The following is a 24080-nucleotide window of genomic DNA, read 5'->3' on the forward strand; positions in this document are numbered from 1 at the left end:
AGAAGAAAGAAGGAAGAAGAAACTAGAAGAATCTAGAAGAAGAAGAGATGGAGGAAGAAGAAGGGGAGGAGTATCTGTTCAAGGTGGTGATAATTGGAGATTCGGCGGTAGGGAAGTCGAATCTGCTGTCGAGGTACGCGAGAAACGAGTTCAACATCAATTCGAAGGCGACGATCGGAGTGGAATTCCAGACGCAGTGTTTGGAGATCGACGGGAAAGAGGTGAAAGCTCAGATCTGGGACACGGCGGGGCAGGAGCGGTTCCGTGCCGTGACCTCGGCGTATTACCGCGGGGCGTTTGGGGCGCTCATTGTCTACGACATCTCTCGGCGGACCACGTTTGATAGCGTTGAGCGCTGGCTCGAGGAGCTCAAGAGTGAGTAGGAAAGTTTCAGCCTTTTTTGGTGATTTTTTTTTCTCGTTTTTTGGCCTGATGACTGTCCTTCAATTTTTCGGTGGGAATAGAAATCGATAAATTGTTTGTTGAAATTTGATTGTATTTTAAGATCAGACTTAGGTAGGGAATAAGGAGACCAAATTTTTCTTATTGGAGTTCGAAAGTTTCAGCTTTTTTGGGTGATTTCTTTTTCTCTTTTTTTGATCTGATGACTGTCCTTCAGTTTTCGGTGGGAACAGAAATCGGTTAGTTGTTTGTTGAAATTTGATTGTATTTTAAGGTCAGAGCTAAGCACATTGTTCTTATTGGAGTTCGAAAGTTTCGGCCTTTTCGGGGGCTTTTTTTCTCGTTTTTTGGCCTGATGACTGTCCTTCAATTTTCGGTGGGAACACAAATCGGTTAGTTGTTTGTGGAAATTTGATCGTATTTTAAGGTCAGAGTTAAGTAGGGAATAAGGAGACCACATTGTTCTTATTGGATACCAACTAATTGTTGCTTGTTGTTAGGGGACTTCTTTGTATTATATGGTCAAAATTATTTTCTTTCAACTGGGCTCGTTAATTTCTCTTTTTTGTTGGATTTTTTTCTTTTTCGGTGACTTTGCATTAATCATCGGTGAGAACAGAAATCAATTTGTTGTTAATCAAAGTTTGATTGCATTCAATGACCAGAACTAAACCTAGAATCGCATTATTCTTTTTGGATGCCAACTAGTAGTTGATTGTTGTTAAGGGACTTTTTTTTTACTGTACGAAATTTTTTTTCATCTTTCCTGTGAGCTTACTGATTTCTCTTGTTTTGTTGATATTTTTTCCCATTTCGTGATCTGACGACTGTGCTTCAATTTTCGGTGGGAACAAAACAATAAGTTGATTCGAATTTGATTGTATTTGATGACCTGGGTTAAGCAAGGAAAAATAAGGAGACCGCATTATTCTTGTTCGAAAAATATTAATTTGAAAAGACATGGATATGGACTTGTAGTTGATTTTTGTTAAAGGAATTTATGTATTATCTAAAAAAAATTCTTAATATTCAAGTGAGCTTGATAATTTCCCTTTTTTTGTTTATTTTTTTCATTTTTTGGTCTGACGAGTGTGCGCCAATTTTCGGTAGGTACCGAACTCAATTATTTATTAATCAAATTTTGATTGTCTTTAATCACCAGAGTTAAGCAGAGAATGAAGATACGACATTATTCTTATTTTTTTAAGTATCTATTTGAAAAGAAATAGATTTCTACCAGCAGTTGACTGTTATCTTAGAAAGAACTTTTATATCTCAAGTGACTTGATTAATCTCCCTTTTTCGGTTAAGTTTCTTTCATCTTTTGGTCTGATGACTCTCCGTCGATTTTCGTGGACGTTTTAAAATTATACATTTCGTTATAAATAGAAAACCGTGGGGAGGGGGGAAGAATGACTGAATGATGTTCTTGGCCATCTTTTATTCGCTGATTTTGAATAAAATAAAATAAACATTCTTGACCAGTTAGTTTTTTTGGTAACGCTTAATTTTATTTAAACGGTGGGGAGGTGTTCTAGTCACCCTTGACAAATTAGAGTTAATGTTCGTCATTGACTCATTGATTTGTCATTCTTTATCTTGGTTTTCCTATAAGTGGCAACTGGTAGAGTTACAATTAATTGTCATTTCTAGGAAAGTTTCCAATTATGGTCATTTACCGTTTTATGAATTTTCTTTTCCGCTTTCCCTTTTTAGAAATATTGACAATTTAACTGAATGATATTGATTGTATTTTACCTGCCAGCAGTTATGTTAGAGTTACTCGCGAACTAGGGTTTTGAGGGAAGAGACTAAAATCTGTTCTCTCTCACATGGTCTTACAAAGATTCTAGAATCTTCGCCGAGTGTTCTGTTGGATTTTAGAAATCTAGAGGGTTCTAGAAGATTCTATAAGACTGAGGCGCAAGTTTACGAGTGGAAGAGAGAAGAATAGACTTTATATGCACCTTTAAGAGCATGGATAAGAAGTTGAAGATTCAGAAGAAAGAACAGGAGTATTGTAAAAATAGACTCCCCTGTGATTTCATTGTGGTCGTTAACCGTTGACTATGGTTGACTTGGCCATCTTTCTGATTTCTTTGATTTCAAGTTTTAGTCGTTGACCCTTTTTTGACTTTGTTATCTTTCTTTGGAACAACTTCATGCAATCTTTATCCGAGCCAAATCTATATGTTGTTTTCCTGGGATTCCATCTCTGCAACAATTTCATGTGATATCAAAGAATCAGCTTCAAATTTATGCTGATATTCTTGGATTTTGATTGAGGGCCATTGACTTTAGATACCCTATTTTAGAATAGGGTATCTAAAGTCAAATCTATTTTTTAATTATTTGGTGTGATCTATCTAGGCTGATTTCATTGTGGGCATGGTTTGATTTCGCTACGTTTTTTACTACAACTTCATGTGACATCAGTCAAATCACTTTCAAATCTACGCCGTTGACGTTGGTTGTTTTGCTCTGGCAGCGCACTCGGACACGACGGTGGCGCGGATGCTGGTGGGTAACAAATGCGACCTGGAAAACATAAGGGACGTGTCGGTGGAGGAAGGCAAGAGCCTGGCCGAGAGAGAAGGCCTCTTCTTCATCGAAACCTCGGCCCTCGACTCCACCAACGTCAAGACCGCCTTCGAGATCGTCATCCGAGAGATCTACAGCAATGTCAGCAGGAAAGTCTTGAACTCCGATTCGTACAAGGCAGAGCTTTCCCTCCACAGGGTAAGCCTCACTCGCGACGGCGCCGCCGTTGACGACGACGAGTCCAAGCAATCTCGCTCCGGCAAGTCTTCCTGCTGCTAGCAGCTCTCAACCATCCAGCCACACAATTCCCTGGTGCTGCCCTCTTTATCCTCTTTTTTTTTTCTGGCAGTGTTTTATTTCTGAATAAAATTCTATACTTTGTCAAAAATTCATGATTCAGGAGTACCACAAAATTTATTTAAATCTTAGGCTGATCTTTTTTGTTTTACTGACCATGCACAGAATATTAAGGCTAAAGAGAGAAATAAAGAAAAAAATCATGGAACCGTAATTACCTATACAGCAAGAGGGAGATGAAGGTCAAGGCTTTCGGAGGGCGGAGCCGGCGCCCATAACAATAGCCATGACGAGGCCGAGGCCGGCGCCAAGGGAGGCCCCCACGGCCGCTGCCGTCAGCGCGCTGCCGCCCCCGCCCCCGCCGCCTTCCTGAGCCTCTCTCGGCTGCTGCAACTCCGTCGCTACCGCCGCCTGCCGCTCCTTTACCAGGTCCTGCGCACCGCCCCGTCATACGTTTCAGTACAAAACCCAGAGAAAATTCAGCGAGAACGGAACGAGAATCGACCTGGAATGCGGTCTCTTCTCGGGGGAGGAGGACGCGGTGAAGCAGCCGACGGAGGGCGGGCAGGCCCTGCACAGGCATGACTGTCTGGGTCTTCCCTCGGCCGAAGATCGCCCCCGGCGTCAGCGACGGCAGACCGGGCATGACGTACGGGGACGAGTTGGTAACCTCCGTGAGCTCAGGGGGAGCCCCGTATGCCTCCATGGCAGCGCTGACGAGGGCCTGCTGCTGGTGGGCGCTGACGGCAAACTTGTTGGTGATGGCTAGAACCCAGGGCACTCGCTCCATCTCCGCCGCCTCCAGGAAGGCAACGAGAGCGGCACGCCTACGTCGAGGGACCTTGTGGGCCAGGTTGTGGACCACCACCACCGCGTCCGTCCTCCGGCTCTGGTCCGCTCTTCCGGCCCGTAGCTCGTCCCTGAACCTCTCTGCCTCTCCCTCCAAGTCCTGAAAAAGTTGGTGATGGATTACACCACTGAGGGGATCAGCTCAGGTGGAGTAACGGGTACCTGCAGGTTTATGCCAGCAGAGTCTAGATAGCATAATCCCCCGGATATGCCTTCTTGGAATCCCGTCTCTTCCCGATGATGATGATGATGATGATGATGATGATGATGGTGGTGATGATGATGATGGGGATCGGGGAGGCCATCCCCGTGGCCGACGATGGAGTTGAACAGGGCAGTCTTGCCCGCGCCCTGCGGAGAAGTTTCAGAAATTCATCTTTTTTTTGGTCCAGAAAAGAATAAAAATAGGTTTTCAGTAGTTTTACGATTAATTAAAGCACTTTACAATATGCGAATCCAGCTCATGCTTCTCTAGTTTAATAATAGAATGTACCAACGTTAAAAGTTGTTGGTGACTCGGGTCCGAAACTACATAAATTTGAGAACCCAGATATTTATTTTATTTTATGTAGTTGATTGGGATAAAATACAATAGATAAAACAAAATTTAAGCATCTAAACGTTATTCTGCCTGGTTTTATGGATAAAAATATGCAACGCTATTCAAAATCGAATTCAATGTGACAATGCATTTCTGAAAAAAAAGCGAATAATGTTTTTTAAATAATACAAAACATGAACCCAGGACTAATTAAGATCAGTGAAGTTGACCAACTCAACTAATCTGGAGAAAAACCTAAAAGTTTCAAATATCAAGTGTCTACCTTCATTGCTGTCCACTCCCATAAGACTTGGGGTATATCAAAGATAAAACTCAGCTCATTACACCAAAAATACTGGATTGAATATCAATGTGTGCTTGTGACACATTCCTCTCTGGGTGTATCGTCTTCAACGTAATTTTGATGATAAACGAGAATTCCCAGGATGAAGCGGATAAAAGGAATGGTCAAGGGTGAGGTTGAACAGAGGGGGGTAGGGATTGACTAGAGAGGAGCCGCCTGAAAACACAGTGAAGAAGAGACAATCGCGAGGACAGGGAATGTAGAGGGGAAGACGGAGCTTGAATGTAGAGCAGAGGAGAGGAGGGATACGAGTAGCACTAAGATAACTTCCAGTCTGCCCTCCTAAAGCGAGGGCTGTGTTATTTTAAGGAAACATGGGATGGGAGGGGTATCCATGCCTTTAATGGTCAAAAGACAATACTGCCCCCACGAGGGTCAGGTGTCATATAAGTTTGTCCCAATAGAGTATGTCTCCCATGTTAAAAATAAGAAAGAAAACATTAAGTGGACAAAATTTGTGCTTCTGGGCCAAGAATGGGTATAAACATTGGATCTCTAATCATGCCTGACTTTGACATCTGTTTTCCGGGCTTCACTCACTCTTCTCCTTGATAAAATGACAATCTACTTTGATATGTTTGGTTCTGTCACGGTGAACCATGTTGCGAGCTACAGCTTTTGCCAACTGATTGTCGCATTGTGATACGAACCTTGATCTAGGCTCGTCTCGGAGGGAGGATAGAGGGCGAGGTAAGGTAGAAGTTCCCGGGTAGAGAGGAGTACGCGAATGGTCGGGGGAAGGCCGAGCTGGGGGGGTAGGGATCGGCCGGGGACGAGCCGCCTGAAGACGCGGTGAAGTGGAGACGATCGCGAGGACGGAGATCGTAGAAGAGGAGAGAGAAACCAGACCTAGACAAGGAGAGGGGCGGGACAAGAACACTTCTTCTAACTTCTTGTCTGCCCTCCTAAAGGGAGGGCAGCCCTATTTAAAGGGAAATACATAATAGCAAATGACTAAAATGCCCCTGTGGGCTAAGAAGACTAAGTTACCCCTAGGATCCTATCACAGTGCAACTAAATATCGAGATTACGTCGAGGCACTGTTTCCAATTGAGGTCCTCTGCTGAACACATGAATAACATGAGATTAAATGCTCTGATTCCTCGATAATCTGATCATTTGAGTCAGTGATTCTGCTTGGGCCTGTGTTCAGTGCACTTGAACAAGTTAATGTTCAGAATTCTTTGGCAGAATGAGATAATCGAGTTGTTGTTGCTACAAAATTGACTGATTTGATTATATCCCGAAAGATATCACATAATATGCTGAAATTTAAAACCTCTTGGAGCCTTGATGTTAATAGTTCAAAACTTAGTTGGATGTGTGACATTTGAATGCTTCTGGATAATGATGCTCAACTGAAGAGCACTACATGAACGTATCCTATGCACCCAAATACTTTAGGATGCAAACTTGTGACATCAGATCAAAAGGGTATTGATGTCCTGTTGTCCTTGCTGATATTCTACTGATGAAACGGGGTTTCCTCGAGATGGCTTCTTTCATGTAATTTTTAGACATACTGCCCATTTAGCTGTAGTGTATTGATCGCATGAAAACCCATGTACTATATGCCGTTCATATCAAAATATGAGGTCGCCATCGAGATGAGGTAATCTTTTGCTGTCTGATCTGAGAGATTTGATTTTCACAGAAAACTGGTGGGCACTTATCTAACAAAATCACATGATTGCCAATGCAATCATCCACAAAAGATACAAATCACCTACATCCAGACAAGTTTGATGCTGGTCATGGCCTCTATATATCACAATGACGAAATAAAGAGGCTGAGATTTTATTTCATAAAAAAATACAGAATTGAGGCTGCCTATCCATGCCAAACAGACAAGTCTCAGTATGAACAGAAGGAACCAAGTTTCTCATAACTCAAAAGACGAATGTCTCGCATAACAGGATGGCCAGTAAAATTCTATCTATGGATTGCCCGAGGAGGCTTTAAAGAGGAAAGGCAGGTCACAGAGTGACATTTTAGTAGGAGGAGATTGTCTTCTTTCCTCACGTCTATCCAATCCAGTCTTACACTTCTTCAAATGGAAACCAGTAATTATCAAGAACAAAAAGGCATCTGATACCTTGAGTTTATGCATATGTAAGGCATCCAATTCATTAATTTTAACACTACAGTGCCTGATACTGATAAAAATCGTCCACCTTTTGTGAGTCCATGAGATCTGTTAACCCTGTATCCAAGTACCAGAGAGCTCTGCTAGAGTCAAACAGAGATTCTGTACCAAGAAGGGAGTTCATGCCTGCATGTGTCAAGCATATAGAACTTTTTCACCACTTGAGCTAACTAATTTCTTCATTGAGTTTCAGAAAAAATTCTACTCTCTTGGGTGACCTCAACTATCAGCTCTTTGGCCGGTCCTTACTTTACACATTTTGGAGCTTGTGTAGCAGCAAAAAGGAATTTGATAGGTTCCCCGTGCCTCTCGAGGGCATTCTCGTCATAATTTCCTTTGTGTTCCTTTAAATAGCACAGCCCTCCTTCGGGGGAGGGCAGACTGAAATGTTGGTTCTTAAGTGATAGTGGCTTCTCTTCCTCTCTCGTCTCCCCTACATCTACGCTCTGACTCCCGCCGCGATCCCCATCCCCGCGATTGTCTCTGCGTCACCGCGTCTTCAGGCGGCTCGTCCTCGGCCGATCCCTATCTCCTCAGCTCGGCCCTTCCCCGACCCTTCCAGTTCTCCTCTACCCCGGGAACTTCAGCCTTACCTCGCCCTCTACCCTCCCTCTGATACGACCCTAGTTCAAGGTTCGTATCAGAATTCTTCATTATTGCTGATTCCTATTTGTAAGTTTCCAACGACATTTTTGAGCGTATCTTTTCTTCTTGCAATATGTACACCACAGATTTGCCCAGGGTCATATTAGTTCCTCTGTAAGAACTGAAACGTATCTTGAAAACTGGTAAACTTCTTTCCAAATCAAGAATGAACAACGAATCAAAACAATGCAGTACGCATCAAGAACTTCAGTCTAGCAGCATATTCAAAACAGAGGACAATTGTGAGAGAAAAGAAAGGCGATCATATGGTACAAGATAATAGATCAGCCAGATAAGCTTCTTCTCCACCAGAAGACAAGGGGATCTCCGCTCCCAGCCTGACTTCAAGAAAATGAAAAATCCCCTTTTTCTTGTCCACAATTGCCAGGCCTTTCACTCCTGCCTTTACGAGTGTGAATTCTCATGTGAGCGTTCGACACATGGGTTGTAGTTTCTTCTTCTTTTCTTATCATGATAAGTCCTAATTAGGACCCCATCATTAAGTCCTAATTGAGTCCTACTTCCCCGTCCGAAGAACACTTGTTCTCCAAGTGGGAAGTTAGGAAACTGTATCTATGATGTATGCCTTCCCATGTTGTTCGTAATTAAAAGATTTTTCCACTTGACTAAGTCTTGCATTCCATCCAAGTTGAACCTATACGATAGGACGCACTCCGGAAACACCTGCCATTCCAAGTTATTGGAAAGATTTTTAAGAATGTCTTCAGAGTCTTGGTTTTCACCAATAGCCTTTCAATGCTTGGAAATGCAGAAAGCCGAGTGGATTCTGGCTGATGCAGGCGATTCAAGTTTATAAGCAACGGTTCCTTTTTTTTTTTTGAAGTACAAAAAGGGATGACCACCCGAAGAACTCGGTGGACTTCCTAAAGGCCCCTTACACCCCCCTCCCTTTACGATTTGATCCCTACAAAATCACCCCCCTCCTCCTGGCGGTCGCAGCAGCCACGCTGCCTGAATTCCTTCCACTTCATGTATAGCTCCTGCCGTAGAAACCGTTCTTCCCCTGAACACCACATCATTTCTGTGCAGCCAGATGGCCCACAGAACCATCATTGCTCGACTACATTCCCCGTTTCCTCTGCCTCTGAATTTCTGTACCGATTCCCAGAAAGCCCTTTCCGATGTCACCTTTATCTTTGTCAGACTCTGGCTGGCCCAAATCGTGCGCGCAAACGCGCACTCAAAGAACAGGTGGTTGCAGTCTTCTTCACCAGTCAAGCAGAGCACGCAGTGTGACACTGCATCTGGATATAGTCTTCTGCGAAAGACTCTTGTCATGAGTCTTTTCCGTGCCAGGATCCATCCAAAAATCCTTACCTTCAGGGGGACTTTTTGTTGCCATATGAACCTGCATGCCCTGATCAGTGACATGTCTTCTTCTCGCCCCGTCCGAATCTTCAAATAAGCCTACTTGACTGAGAAGGGGCCTTTTGTCCATGCCCAGCTATCCTGTTCGCCCTCCTTAGTTCGTAGATGGATTAAAGATTGCTGCATGCTCATGAATTCAGCCGTGCGCTGGTCGGATAAAGCCCCCAGGATGATCAGGCTCCACATTCCATCCCAACAATCTCTAACCCGGTCTTTTTTATCACATGCAAGAGCATATAGTCGGGGGAACGTTTCGCTTTAGTTTCCTCATGGCGACCATGCATCACTCCAGAATTGAAAAGTCGCCCCATCGCCTAACTTGGCAGAGAAAAAACCTTGTACTCTTGGGAAGATCCGGCAAAAGCCTTGCCAGAAAGGCGACGCTCCGTGGAAAGGCGACGCTCCGTGCAACGGTTCCTACTTTCTGTAAAATTTTGTAAGGTCCAAAATATTTTGGTGATAGTTTCTCAGATGGTCTTCTAGCTTTGGACTTCATAAGATATGGACAGTTCTTCAATAAAGTTTATCCCCCACATTAAATTATACATCATGTTTGTGCTTATCAGCTTGAGTCATCATATATAATTGTCCTTTGGCTAGTTGAGACTTGATAGGATATGATCGCTCTCTTGGAAGATGGTATCTAGTGAGTTCAGAGGAGTTGGAGAAGTTCCATAGCGTAGAAGGGCGGGTGGATCTCTGCTATAAACTCCCATAAAAAGGAGTCATTTCAATTGCTGAAAGAAAAAAACAGTTACAACTGTACTTGGCCCAAGGACGCCATTTATTCTACTGCTTTGGGTACTCTGAACAGAAGCAACTTAAATAACACTCTAGACCCGTGTTTGTAAATTCAGTTCGTCCCGTCTGTCTCAGAGTGATTTGAAGTGCTGAAGCTCAGCAAAGCTCCTTGGAGTTTACAAAATTTCTTCTAGAAAGAACTAACGAAAATACTTCCTCTATCTGAGATGATAGAACTGAGAACTCCATGCAAACATACAGTTTCCTTGATGGATAACTGAACCATATCTTGGGCTGAGAATACTGTTCAATCAGTCAATCACAACAAAAATGGAGTCATAGCCTTCTGTAAAATCGAGCACAATGAGTTCACATATTTTATCATGAATTGGTCGAGGATGCAGAAGCCCTGCTGGGTTTAAATTAAAAGCTCTATGCATTTGACAAACATAGGATCTGATCCTTTGGTTTATCCCTGCCAATAGAACTGTTGAGATATTCTTTTATAAGTATTCACAATAAACCATGGCCCCCAATTTTGAGACCATGCAATTCTTTCAATACAAGGTTAAGTAATGAAGTTGGGTTGATCACCATTCGCAGGGATCTTTCTCCCTTTTTTTTCATCAAGTAATGAAGAAGTGCCGGGAATAGCTAACCGTTTCTTGTAGGAATCGAGTGATGTGGGTGTTTCTCTGTATTGGTGCTAATAGAATTTTTTCTCTGACATTACTGGGTCTTCTGCAGTTTCTCGTTCCAGCTATGTTTTGTCCAACCAATGAGACAAACTCTTAAGTGATAACTCTTGCATGGAACATGACAGGGCATCGGCTACAATTCTATTTTTACCATTCCTATACTTGATTTCAAGCTCATAAACCAGAAGTTTAGAGATCCACTCGTGGTATTTCTGAGGTATCTCCTTCTGGTCTTTCTGAGGTATCTCCTTCTTCTCGTTATAGTTAATGATGTTGTGGCCACTGGCAGACCTAACAACGGAATGTATGAAACCCAGCAGTGTTCTTCCCAGCTGCCAGTAAGAAATCAAGGTTTAGGAGAACGAAGAAACCTCTTTGTTTCACGTTCAGATCGGTTTAACTACCACTTACTGAGCTGGGCAGAGGACCGTAATGGTAGAATAATGAGGCCCATGCTTCACAATAAGAGAGCACGTGCGTGTACATAAATCCAAGTGGGCCACTTACATTTAGGCCCAGTCAGGTACATAAATGATGCAGGAGGAAGATCTGAGTCTAACAGAAAGAAACAGAAAATAAACAGGAAACGCATAAAAAGCATTATCCAACTTCCTGTGTTCCATTCCTCTATTTGTAACTGGTGTTAGGCCAAAAGCGACTGGGCCCAATACTGTTCAATTCTTCCATATATCTTATCTCTCTAATGGATCAACTCATGAATCTCTCAGAAGTTGCCATTCTATAGAGCTGGCAGTGCAATTTTCCTTCTCTCAACCCTAATATGCATAGCCATCATACTGGGAGGACTCTGCCTAGCAGAGTTTAACAAACACCTACAACAAATTTCATCTAGTTTGTTACCTCGAGGCCGAGTAGCCTGACTCGGCGAGTTCTGATATAAACTTGCTTGCAGATGGTGGCAAAATCTGAGGTGCAATAGATGATGAGGTCCCCAACGGGATGGGGCTCTGCTCTCCCATGAATAAAAGCCCCCCCACCAGAATCCTCGGCCCCTGTGCCACTGATGCTTGGCGGCGACGCTGCTGGAGGTGGAAGGTTGGGGAAAGACTCATCAATCACCGGATGCTTTAATGGCCGCTTGATGGGTGGGCCCACCAGGACCCTAATCTTCTGCAGATCTTTTCCGGTTCCCTGACCTATGCAATCGGATGGGATTTCAGTAAGTGATTCCAGCACCGTAGAGCACCTGAGCAAGAGCATGATATGTCAGCGAGCTCGATATATAATATCCAGAGAGAAATTAAACATGGTGTAACACCAAATGATTATAAAATTACATGCATAAAAAGCATTAGGACTACTCAAAATAAGGATAACAGAGTACCAAAGGACGGACACATCAATAAAATCATCAGCCAACGGCTGAAAGAGTGATCAGAAGAAATATTTAGATTCTACCCTAGATAGAGAAAAGAAGCACAGTATTAATAACCTAAAGAATCAGGACCCGAGAAGCCCAGAGAAGAATTTGCAGCGAGGAAAAGACCAGAGGAAAAAATTCCTCCATAATAAAATTTTTTGAGATAATTTAGATTAAAAATTTTAATTTTGATTATTAGGATGAGAATATTAGAATTTCGGTTTTAATAATAATAAAGGCATTCTCATTTCACTTGTGTGAAGCATCTCTCACATGTGGCATTTCCTCTGTTTCTTCTATTCGTTGTCCTAAGTTTATTATTACGGTTCTTCAGTGTAAAGAGGCCCGCAAGTGGATAAAGTGGCGAATTATAAGGACTCTCTTAATCGGCTTGTTCTACCATCCATATTGAACGATGCACACCTACAGAAGTAAACGAGAAACTAGGACCTAAGAAGCCTAAAGAAGAATTTAAAATTAAATTTCTCTCATCAAGGCAACATTTCCTCTCATCAACGAAAAAAATCTTCTCTCAACCTTGAACTTCAAGAAAATGTAAATCCCCCAAATAGGTTGAATATTCAGTCAGATGAAAGCATTAGTTTTTCAAAATAAAGGAAAATGCACCCTTTCAAAATATACTCAAGGAACAAAATCAATAAATTAGGATCCGAGAATCCCAAAGAAATAACTTGGGGAAACTTTTCTCTGATTAAGGACATTTGGATCCCGCCAAGCGATTATCTACAAGGCAGTCAGAAGAATCTTTAGTTTATCCAGATAAAGAAAAAATTCCTTGATCCATCTAAATTAAAGATTCAAACTAATATAATAGAAACTTTGAAGCCCAAAGCAGATAAAGAAAGAAATCTTAAGTTCTAATTAAAAGATACGTTATATAATAGAACCATTGGGGCTTAAAGAGTAATGTGAAACCAAGAAAAAAACCCGGGTTACATTTTTCCTCATCATTAAATAAAATCCTTCAACCTAGAATGTAAAGAAAATTACTATCCTTGAACAAAACCCCGGAAGTTACCACGATACGGCAACCAAGCAAAATACGCCCGGACGAAAAGCAAAAGAAATATAGACCAGAGAGAAGGAACTCAATGAAGTTGAAATCACTCTCTTTCTCCATCCCTTCCTCTCTCTCTCTCTCTGTATATATACCTCTATTTCTCTCTCTCCCCTTAGTGTATCTTCTTCCATCCCACACTTCCTCTCCCTCTTTCCCACTATCTCTCTCTCTTTCTCTATCTCTCCTCCATCTCTCTCTATTCCTATCTCTATTTTTGCCCCTCTCTCTTTCTCTATCTGGAAGAAACGATGCTTACCAACTCCCATTAATTTGGGCTTGAAAAAGTGAGCACAAGTGCAGCCCATAACCGGTGACATCAACCTTCAAAGGCTCCACATTCTTCTCCCCTGGAATGCCACGCCATCCAAGAGGAACAATCGAAGTTGCAGTGTGTATGACAGGAGACTCCACGACATGCCCCAGTTCAACGGTACCGCCCACAGAGAGACCGAGCCACTGCTGAAAATGGGGAAATTGACTCAACTGTTCCCCTCCAAGAAATGACGCAGCATTGGTGGACATGTACAGATCATAGATCCTGCACCCCAAATTTAGCTATTAATTTCTTGAACTGAGAGAATTTTTTTGGTTTCATTGGTAAGTTAAGTCAAACTTAAAGCAGTCTGCACGGAAAGAATCAGTCAAATTAAATAGAAAGATATACATTTTGTCAGGTTTTCCAACCACCAATGTCATTGATCCTTGATTTTTTTTGTGATTGAAACAGACGATGATACTGAAGGAATGCCTTGAAAGGTTGACATTGATGGTTGATGACAGAGTCAACGTCATGTAAACATTGGTCAATGTCAACAGGATGATTCAACTGATAGGGACGTGTCAACCACTGTCTTCATCTTGACAATAACATTGATGTCGACAATTTTTTTGTGGTTGAAGGTGATATTAACCAGGTGCTCTGAATGGTCACGTTACACTAAACGACAGAATCAGTGTCAAGTTAACTTTGTGTCAACATCAACAGGATGACCCAAACGGAAAGAGGCAGGAGCCAACCACAGTAGTCCCATTTATGATGAGGTTGATGGTTTTCTTTTGGTGCGGTTTGAGGGGGTGGGTTGAGGATGACATTGACCAGAATCCCTGGACCATTGACGTTGATGGTTGTTGATGTTGACAACAATATCAACAAATCAATCAGTATTCAACGTTATCGGGAAGTGCCAAACTGTACTGGACACCCAAAAAAGAGCCTTGGTTTAGGATCTCATACATGTAAGGGGTATCAAGATGCTTCACTGATACTTGTCTTCCGCCCTTAAAAGGGAGGGGACTAATATTTTAAAGGAAATATTCAAAGAGGGAAAATACACAAATACCCCAAACGGATGTTTTGCATCAAGATGAAGGCGAGAATTTTCAATACCGTTAATCACTAATAGATGTAGAAAATAATGGCAAAAGCCTGGGATGCCATTCTATGTCAGATCCTCAAAAAAAGAGGCATTTGGAATGATAGAGAAGAAATGTAGACATGAGGAAAAAAGAGGCATTCGTATACGAGTTTGTTGACAACTAACACACTTTTCCTCTTGAAAGAACATCAGCAACTGCAAGTGACGCATAAAAGATGAAAGAGCGAAAAATAAATTAGATACGAGGTAATCTATGATCATCTAGACACCATAAATGTCCAAATTTTCACATAACCTCCTGAAAATATTTTCAACTGAAGTAAAGCTCTATTTTCCTTATCTCTACATTTCTGCTCTATCATCACTTATCCAAAACTCTCTCTTTTTATTATCTATCTACCATTGTCCTTCTAACATATGGAATAAAAAAGGGCGTTTAACAACACCGACAGAAAATCACTTTTTAACTATTCAACTCGATTTTCTTCTCTGGCTCGATTAATTTATGATCCCTTCTCCCGGAAAGACGAACGAGAGTTGAAAATAAACACCGAAGCTGAAAGAGCAAGTAGAAAAAACATGGTTTATTAGCATTGTTGAGAAATATGTGCTACAGAAGCCCAAGCTTAGAGGAAAATGGCCCAAGCCCAATGGAGAACTATCGGGCCCACTAGAAGGAATATCAGAGAAAGTGGGGCCCACCGCAAAGGCTAACGGCTAGTTCAAAACTAGCCGTTAACTAGCCGTTGGGCAACTGCCCAAACGACTAGTATAAGTAGTGATGAAAACAGTGTTTATGTAACCTTTTTTCTTGATGAAATAAGAATTTCTTCTCTTCTTTCTCTACTATCTGCACTTCTACGATCTTCAGCAACTTGTCAAGCATAATCATCGTGCCTCTATCGTAAAATATTATGGTACGACTGGAGTCTATGGTCAACAATTAAAAAAAACTAAACAGAGTTATCAAATAGATTTTGGCACTCGCACCAGAATTTCCCAAAAATTTAGAAAAAACTTACTTTTGGAAACGTGATCTATATGACTTCATGGAGTGAGATTGAAATCTCTCCTTCAATTCTGAAATTACGGACCTCACCTGCACATGCCTTTGCCATCACAAAGCAACTAACATGAGCGCCTATAACTTACTCACCGTATCGCACATATGATAAAAAAAAATGAGGTGATTAAGATATATTTCAAACAAGAAACAGTGGAAGTCGTACCGAGGTCAGCTTTGAGTACTCTGAATCGGAAAGGAAGTCCACGGAAGAATTTCCCAAGAGATAAAGCTGTTACGCAGATAGCATGAAAATGCCGTATGGTTAATATCATATTGATTAAGGAAAAATACATCAATTCTCATTCGTAGCCAGGAATAATGAAAACCAAAGGGAAATATAAGCTTTTGAGAGACTGGAAATAAGGTAGGCAGATAGGTGGTTACAAAGTCGCATAAAACTGATAAAGCCCTCCCTCAGACTTATGAAAGCAAAAGGAGAAAGGTTGCCACATCACATGACAGCCTGGAGCCAAGAAGTCCAACTGAATGAAGATGTTACGGAGAAAAGTGAATAAAAAGAAGTTTTGGCCGAGGAGGGAGGGCGCATTCTATCGTTTTCTTAAGTGGTTACGAGAGATGCTCTCGAGGAGGGGGAGGTGCTGCTGATCTGGCTCGCCTTCGATCGCAAGGGGGTCGATACGAACTTGTAGGCGATTATCTTTGGTTCTTTTTCCTTCGTTGTTGGAATATTTCAAGGTGGAAGTCCTCGTTTTCTCTGATCCAGTTCCTTCAAAATTCGGGTCTACGTTACCATATAGTCAACATACCTTACATCTGGAGATCGCGAGTAACTTGCCACTTATATTTCATCGGTGCGTGTTTAAAATCTTCCATTGGAAGGGAGGTGCTAACAAAAACACCCTACAAGAGTCTAACTGGGCATTCTCCCCTTTGTCGTCGACAGTACAGGATCAACGAAAATTAGCAAAAAAGCGAAATAAGTAATATAAGGAAATTCCGGCGATTCTAAGGTAGAATCAGTCTTATTAGGGCGTGAAGCAATATGACATCAATTAGGGAAACTCTAAAGCGAGAAGCAACTCTTGATGGTATGATAGTCTGACACCTCTAGGGGTACCTTCCTTCTTTATTAGTTCTCCCTTTAAATACCAGTGGCCCTCCCATCAGAAGGTCAGCAAAGAGTGCAGAACTAAAGTTGCCACTTGGCTCAACCTCTCTGCCTCCCACCTCCCTGCAATTACCTCATCAAATCTTCAGTCAGCCATCTCACATGCAATCCCTAACTCGTCTTTAATCTCTGGCTCAACTCCTCTTGGTGATTCCGTCACCCTCTGATCACCTCTCCCTCACTGGATATACAGCCAGCTTGTTGCTGATTAATCCCTACTTCGTCCCCATCCATCCCTCCCTCCTCTCTGATTGATCCCTCCTTTATCCCTCTAAGGAAAATCATTTGCTCTAATTAGAACCAAAATAAAGATTCCTACCGCTCACCTAGATGACCTGAGTGTAGGTCACTGTTAGAGAAGGATCTTGAAGGAAATAGAGAAATAAATGGAAAGAAAGGTAGGTTTTGACAATGGTCATACGCCCGGATCAGTGCCTTCTCAGAGGATCTCCCAGCCAACGCTGCAAAAGGTTTTTGATTGTGCTTAAAGGGAAACTACTCCGACGGAAAATGATGGAATTACACCTGGAAGGGGTTGGGAATCGTAACAGAACCGCTCTGCTTAAATTATATCTGTATCGGACACTATCTGGTTTCAGGATGAGGGCGGCACTCAAACACTTTCAAGGAACAATGGCAGAATCAGCTGGGATGGACGGTATAACCAGCATAATTATCTAATTGAACAAAAGAATTGAAAGTCAGGGAGAGGGATGAAGATATAACTGGAGTAGCAAACAAAATAGACTTGCTACGACCAAATTGCTCAAGTTTTTCAAGAAAATACAGATGAAGAGGAGTCTAAATAAATTCTCTTTGTCTGGCCGTAATATTTTTATCGAAGTGAAACAAAACTCGGCAATGGAAAACACTCAATCAAATACATTCGTCTATCTGGATATAGCTCTGACCAAAGCGGCTTGATTTATCTTATGCAACGAAATAAATTTAAACGTTATTTATCCAACCAGACAAGGCTACCAGAAGCAATAGTTAATAATAATTGGACCATTGTGGAAGATAACACATTGATGATTTTGTTCAACCATAAATCAGACAATCGTGTTCCAAAGCAAAAGTTGCAGATTTGTAAGTTCACAATGTTAGATGAAAAAGGGAATAAGTTAAAAAAATAAAAATAATATTATATTTAAGGGCACATTTTTCAAATTAAAAACGTGATTACCTTTCCAAATGGCACATACGATGGCAAATAAGGAACGCTATTCCAAGGGCTTCCAATATCAAGGGATTCTTTACCGGAGGTTTGGCCATTTTTTTCATCACGATCCCTCTCTTTATCAACTGCAGGAATGGGGGACAGAGAGATGCCGTCCAAGCCTTCTTGGATTTCAAGAGATGACGGGCCATTTTCTTCTTCCTCGACAGTTGATGCTAAGGCCATCTCTACATCTGACATACCCCCACCAGATAGATACCTCCTACCTTTCAGTTTATCAACCTGTTTCCAAACTCCTTGCAAGGGAACGAGCCTGGAGAGCCTCCACAGAGAAGTCCGAACAGGGCCCAATCCCATGACCAGCTGTTCCTTGTCTCCCTCTGTGTTTATTGTTTTTAAAGCCCTCTTTGAATCCCCTATTCCCTTTACAGAAGACTGAGTAGGCTGCGCATTGTAGTGATGAAAATAGGCAGGAGACAGTATGCGTGGGATTAGGTCCTCGGGAATACAGTAAGATTTGAAGTACTCCTGCCATCCTTTGTGATGGACATAGCTATTGTTTAAGAAAATAAAAATTTTAATTAATGCAACTGAAAAAAGAATGCTAGAGTGAAAGAGGAACAGTTATGAAGACGACTTACTCTCTTAGAGATGCATTCCCTACTGGGGGTTGAGAAAATGTGATGCACTTGATCTGAACTTCCACATGATCTTTGGATGATGAAGAAGCAATAACTCTTAGAATCGCAAGAGTAGCCAGTGCTGCCACCTTCACATTAAAAAGGAAGCATAAACATATAGTTCTAAACCAGCGAAAGTAGAAGTGTGATGAGATGTCATACTTACAGCCCCACCAAGCGAATGTCCGCACAGAACTAGTTTCCTTTTCTTTTTCTGTGCAAGCTTGTACAATTCTAAAGCGGGAATTCCCTTGGCACGGGCCATAAATCCCTTCAGAACAAAAAGTTAACAAAAGCATTGTGATTCTCTCAAAAAATAGAAATAAATATAGTCATGGAGTATTACAAAACTAATGACGAGCTTTCAAATAATGGAAAAGCTTGAAAAAAGCAAGTGGAAACAAATTGTTTAACTGCAGGGTTAAAATGTTACTTCCTGATATATATAAGGGGGTTTTATGTAAAAGTGTACTAGCGGGTTAAGCAGATAGAACATGAATGTCAGCGAGCGTTTCTAATGATTTTTTAGGGGTTTTACTCCCTTGCTCCCAGGGCGGCGGGTTCCTCCCGTTTCCCTGCCTCTCCTCTCTTTTTCCTCTGATCAGTGAAAAGTGACACAAATAATGAGATTTTTTTTAAAAAGAGGAGGATTAAGAAATAGGATAAGCAAAAACAGCAATGAAATCCAGCTCGGCACGATAATAGAAAAGCGAATATCTTACGAAATTAGATTCACAATTAAAAATTTGCGCTCTTTAAGATAAATGATTTTCACATATCCCCATTTGTCAAGAGAGGAAGGAAGAAGATAATGACATAACTCAATAGAGTACATGGCTGGGTATACATATACCCTAGGAGAGAGAGAATGATAAGAGGGCTAATGGGCTTATAGAATAGGGCCCATTAGCCCATAAGGCTGACTATCTCACTAACACCCCCCCGCAAGCGAAGTATGGATGTCATCCATGCCGAGCTTGGACACTGCACGTTGCAGGAGAGGTCGAGATAGTCCTTTGGTAAGGACATCAGCAGCTTGATCAGCGGATGGAACAAATTCCAAGTCAAAGATGCCCTCGTCCACGCGCTCCTTGAAGAAGTAGCGGTGGAGTTCCATATGCTTGATCCGTCCCTGTTGGCCAGGGTTCTTTGCCAAGGCGATTGCCGACTTGTTGTCGCAGTAGAAGTGGATCGGGCGGAATACTCCACCACGAAGGTCATGGAGAATTCCGTATATCCACTGGCCTTCAGAGGCCCCATCGGCAAGTGCCCGGTATTCGGCTTCAGCACTGGAGCGGGACACTTTGTCCTGCTTGCTGCTCTTCCAACTGACAAGACTGCCGAAGACAAAAGTGCAGTACCCCGTGGTGAAACGACAGTCCACAACTGAGCCGGCAAAGTCCGCATCCGTGTACACCTTCACGGTCCGCTCCATACTCCGAGGAAAGAACAAGCCCTTCCGGGCAGCCCTTTAGGTATGCGCAAGTACCCGGTTGGCCGCCTGACGATGGATCTCCCGCGGAGAGTGCATGAACTGACTGAGGAGGTTGACGGCGAAACTGACGTCGGGGCGGGTGTGGGTCAAGTACAGGAGTTTCCCCACCACCTGCTGGTACTGATATGCGTTCACCGGTGCTGAGTCCTCCCCTTACCCAACTTGACGTTAGGGTCGATGGGAGTAGTAACCGGTGCACACTCAGTCATTCCAGTCAAGGCCAGTAGGTCAACGGCATACTTCTGCTGTGACACAAAGATCCCCCGGGGGGAGTAGGCCACCTCAAGGCCGAGGAAGTAGCGAAGAGGCCCGAGGGCCTTGATTTCGAACTCCTTGGCCAACGCAGAGCTGAGGCGGCCGGCCTCTGCAGAATCGGAACCCGTGATGAGGATGTCGTCGACGTACACGGCCAAGATGGAGACACCCGCGGAACTGTGACGGAAGAATAGGGAGGCATCCCCATTGCTCTGAGTGTAGCCCTCGGTCTTCATGACCGAAGAGAACCGACCAAACCACATCCGCGGTGACTGTTTCAGTCCATAGAGAGACTTCCGCAGCCGGCAAACGGTGCCCGGGGGGCCAAGGGTATACCCGGGAGGTGGCTGCATGTACACCTCCTCCGTCAAGTCACCGTGGAGAAAAGCATTCTTCACATCGAACTGTCGTATCGGCCAGTCGGAATGGGCCGCAAGCGCCAAGAGGAGACGGACTGTTTCCATCTTCGCCACAGGAGAGAAGGTCTCGAAGTAGTCCACGCCATACGACTGAGTAAACCCCCGAGCCACAAGTCGAGACTTGAGGCGCTCGAGAGTACCATCAGCATGATGCTTCTTGGCATGAATCCACTTGCAATCCACCGCCCTCTTGCCAGGAGGAAGTGGGACGACTTCCCAAGTGTGGTTCTTGAGCAAGGACTGCATCTCCTCATCCATCGCCGCTTTCCAATGAGGAGAAGCAAGAGCATCGGATAGGCAACGAGGGAAGGGATGCGACTCGATGTGAGAAAGAAAGGACCGGTAGGAAGGGCTTAGCCGATCAAAAGAGAGATAGTGAGATAAGGGGTAGAGAGGTGTGCGAGCGCACTGACGAACCCCTTTCCGAAGGGCGATAGGCCATCCCAACTGAGCATCATCATCAGTAGACGAGGGTGACGCATCGTCCGGAGGAGCGGAAGCAAAGAGGGAGAAGAAGATAGCTCCCCGGGGGTAGGGGGGGGCTCCCCGGGGGAAGATGGTGCACTAGGAGAAGGATACGGTGCACCAAGAGTAGGAGGTAGCTCCCCGGGGTGAGAGGTGGACTGCCCGGGGTTAGGAGGTGCACTAGGGGGAGGATACGGTGCACCGGGAGGTGAGACGGTAGGAGGCAAGGGAGAGAAGGTGGCTGGGGACGGCGACGGTGGAGGAATGGGTCCCACAAACGGAAAGGGTTCCAAGGAAGGAGTCGAAGACGCCTCAACCAGCGGAAGGCGTGGCGAGGTAGAATCACCGAAGTAAGACTCATGCTCGGCAAAGGTGACGTTTGCCGAGATGAAAAATCTCCGAGACGGAGGGTGGTAGCAACAGTAACCTTTCTGGAGAGAAGCGTACCCGACGAAGACGCACCAGAGAGCTCGAGCATCGAGCTTCGTGCAAGTGGGAGCCATATCGTGGACGTACGCCGTGCACCCGAAGATGCGAGGGAGGAGTCCAGTCCGCAGTGAGAGATGGGGGAACGCCGTGGAGAGACGATCCAGTGGGCTGACAAACCCGAGGGGCTGGGAGGGGAGACGGTTTAAGACATGGGTACTCGTTAAGACCGCCTCACCCCAATACGCCCACGGAACAGAATAGTTCAGCAGAAGGGTACGGGCGGTCGACGTGACATACCCGATCCGACGTTCTGCCATACCGTTCTGTTCCGGGGTGGCCACACAAGAGGACTCGTGGAGAATCCCATGGTCAGCAAAGTATGTGGCCAGCTCGGTGTTGACGAAGTCCCGGGCGTTATCGGAGCGGAAGCGCTGAATACCTCGGCCAAACTGAGTACGAACCATGGTGCAGAAGTGACGGACCGTCGGAGCAACCTCAGATTTGGCGGTCAACAAGCAGACCCATGTGTAGCGGGTGGCCTCGTCAACAAAGATCTGAAAGTATCGGTGGCCCTTTAGGCTAGCCTGCGGGGCGAGTCCCCAAACATCACTATGGATGCGAAATAATGGAGTGGAGGAGTGCGAGGTGGACGGAGAGAAAGATGAACGACGGTGCTTCGCCAGTTGACAGGCATCACACACGATAGTCTGAAGGTCCAATCCAGTACACATCGAAGGAAAGAGACGCTGTAAAACTGAAAATGGCGGGTGACCCAGCCGTTGGTGAGCCAACTGGAGACGTCCCATACGCTGCACATCCGCCGGTCAGAGTTGGCGGTGAAGCAGGAAGCACCGAGAGCGCCCCCCATCGTCCAACAACAGCAACCCGTTCTCCCGCCTAATCGGTGTAGTCCGACCCACCTTGTCAGATAGAAACATCTCGTCAGGCTGGAGGTGAAAAGAACAGGACAAACTGTCAACCAAACGCTGAGGAGACATAAGTATAGCTCGCAGGGCGGGGACATGAAGAACATTGCTGACCACTCCGAGGCCGTCTACAAACACTGCCCCAATTCCAGCAACACGCAACCGTCCACCACCGGCTGTAATAACTGTACGGTCCCCACTATGCCTTTCGTAGGATACAAACCGGTCATTGAACGGGGTCATGTGTTCGGTTGCCCCCGAATCAAGAACCCAGCTCGTATCCGATACGAGAGGCGAGTAAGAAGCCGTACCACAATACCACTGTTCTGACTGAGGGAGAGAGAACGCACCAAATCCACCAAAATGTGCCGTCGACTGAGTCGGAGTCTGCATAGTAGCCACTTGGTCACGGAGACGGGCCAAGTCGGCTTGGAGCTGCTCAAGAGTCGCCGGGCTGGTAGAAGAGGTAGAGGAGGAGGCAACCATAGCTTTCCCTTCGATAGCCTCCTTCTTTTTCCGGTTGTCGTACTGACGCTTCTTGCACCACTTGCGGAGATGTCCAGGCTTGCTGCAGTAGGAGCAAATCAGCCCGGAGGGGGCCGCCTCCGCGGGGGGAGCAGGAGCGGGCGAGGGAGGCTGGGCGAGGAGGGCAGTCGAGTCACGAGCTGCCTCCGAGGAGAGAGTGCCAATGACATGAAAATGACTCTCCTCTTCCTGGAGTTCCTGGAGAGAGTACCAAGTCATCAATGGAAGGAAGGCCTTCCTTGCGATGGAGGGCACGGCGCCGAGTGTCGTCATACTCCTTGTTTAGGCCATAAAGAAACCCTAAGAGGCGTAGGCGAAGAGTGTTCTGGAATGACTTGCACGTCAGATCATCCGTCGGCAAGTAGTAGTCCACCTCGTCCCACAGCTTCTTGTGTTCCAGCGCATAGTCCGAGATGGACAGTGCGCCTTGGCGAAAGTTGCTGGCTTTAGCAACGAGCATAAAGAGGCGCCAGTTGTCCCCTTCGCGGCCGCAGAATTTGTTGGCCTGGTCCCAAAAACCCTTCACGGTGGCGCAGCGAGGGAACCTTTCACGGAACGAGGGTGCCAGGGAGGTCGTGTAGAGCCATCCAAGGACGAAGTGTTCCTCGGCTTCCCACGCCGCATAGTGTGGATGGGTCGATGGGCGGGGCGTGTGTGCAATGCTTGAACAGTTGGCGCGCCTCGAGAGTAGTCTCGACAAGGTGACGCCACTGTAACAAATTCGGGCCCTGGAGACACGTCGTGTCGGGAACCGCCGGCAGAGAATGAGTAACCTTGTGTGACAAGGGTTCGTTGAAAGTCTGCATCGGTGAAGCCATCATCTGGGACGGCCGTTTGACGCGTCTGGCCCGTGGAGTAAAGTTCCTCCGACATCAGAGCCGTGGTCTCACGGAGACGGCTGTTGTGACTGAGGTTGCGGCCCGTGCTGCGGCTGCGGCTGCAAGCTGCGGCTGCGGCGGCGGCTGCCGGCGGCTGCTGCGGCTTCTGCTGCTGCTTCCGGCGGCGGCTGCCGGCGGCTACTGCGCTTCTGCTGCTGCGCGGCTGCTGAGGCCGCTGGCT

The 24080-nt window shown here is 44.8% G+C and overlaps 3 protein-coding genes across 3 annotated transcripts in view; 1 reads left to right on the top strand and 2 right to left on the bottom strand.

Moving 5' to 3' along the window:
• LOC144716089 (ras-related protein RABA5e-like) lies at positions 1 to 3391 on the top strand. The gene is made up of 2 exons (XM_078591125.1): positions 1 to 375; positions 2891 to 3391. The coding sequence occupies exons 1-2, from the start codon at positions 48 to 50 to the stop codon at positions 3220 to 3222; spliced, it is 660 nt and encodes a 219-aa protein (XP_078447251.1). The 5' UTR covers positions 1 to 47; the 3' UTR covers positions 3223 to 3391.
• LOC144716088 (lipase class 3 family protein) overlaps positions 3339 to 24080 on the bottom strand; it is a 27872-nt gene continuing 7130 nt past the window's right edge. The window contains exons 5-14 of the mRNA XM_078591124.1: positions 18674 to 18778; positions 18469 to 18596; positions 17834 to 18380; positions 15682 to 15747; positions 15475 to 15551; positions 13333 to 13614; positions 11476 to 11821; positions 4252 to 4440; positions 3746 to 4189; positions 3339 to 3672 (exon numbers count right to left, since the gene is read on the bottom strand). Coding sequence (XP_078447250.1) covers positions 3484 to 3672; positions 3746 to 4189; positions 4252 to 4440; positions 11476 to 11821; positions 13333 to 13614; positions 15475 to 15551; positions 15682 to 15747; positions 17834 to 18380; positions 18469 to 18596; positions 18674 to 18778 — 2373 coding nt within the window. The 3' untranslated portion in view covers positions 3339 to 3483. The remainder of the gene's footprint in view (positions 3673 to 3745; positions 4190 to 4251; positions 4441 to 11475; positions 11822 to 13332; positions 13615 to 15474; positions 15552 to 15681; positions 15748 to 17833; positions 18381 to 18468; positions 18597 to 18673; positions 18779 to 24080) is intronic.
• Positions 22403 to 23294, bottom strand: LOC144716299 (uncharacterized). Its single transcript, XM_078591416.1, has 2 exons — positions 22847 to 23294; positions 22403 to 22490 (listed from the first exon to the last, which is right to left on the bottom strand). Exons 1-2 carry the CDS (start codon positions 23292 to 23294, stop codon positions 22468 to 22470), a joined length of 471 nt encoding a protein of 156 aa, XP_078447542.1. The 3' UTR covers positions 22403 to 22467.

The sequence above is a fragment of the Wolffia australiana genome, chromosome 20 (assembly GCF_029677425.1).
Source record: "Wolffia australiana isolate 7733 chromosome 20, ASM2967742v1".
Lineage (NCBI taxonomy): Eukaryota > Viridiplantae > Streptophyta > Magnoliopsida > Alismatales > Araceae > Wolffia > Wolffia australiana.

What these genes read in the sequence shown, in the direction of transcription:
- LOC144716089 (XM_078591125.1), top strand. Translation starts at nt 48, where the DNA reads ATGGAGGAAGAAGAAGGGGAGGAGTATCTGTTCAAGGTGGTGATAATT. An exon ending in CTGGCTCGAGGAGCTCAAGA is followed by an intron (nt 376 to 2,890) that starts GTGAGTAGGAAA and finishes TTGCTCTGGCAG; the next exon opens with CGCACTCGGACACGACGGTG.
- LOC144716299 (XM_078591416.1), bottom strand. Translation starts at nt 23,294, where the DNA reads ATGACGACACTCGGCGCCGTGCCCTCCATCGCAAGGAAGGCCTTCCTT. An exon ending in GGCACATTTTGGTGGATTTG is followed by an intron (nt 22,491 to 22,846) that starts GTGCGTTCTCTC and finishes CTATCTGACAAG; the next exon opens with GTGGGTCGGACTACACCGAT.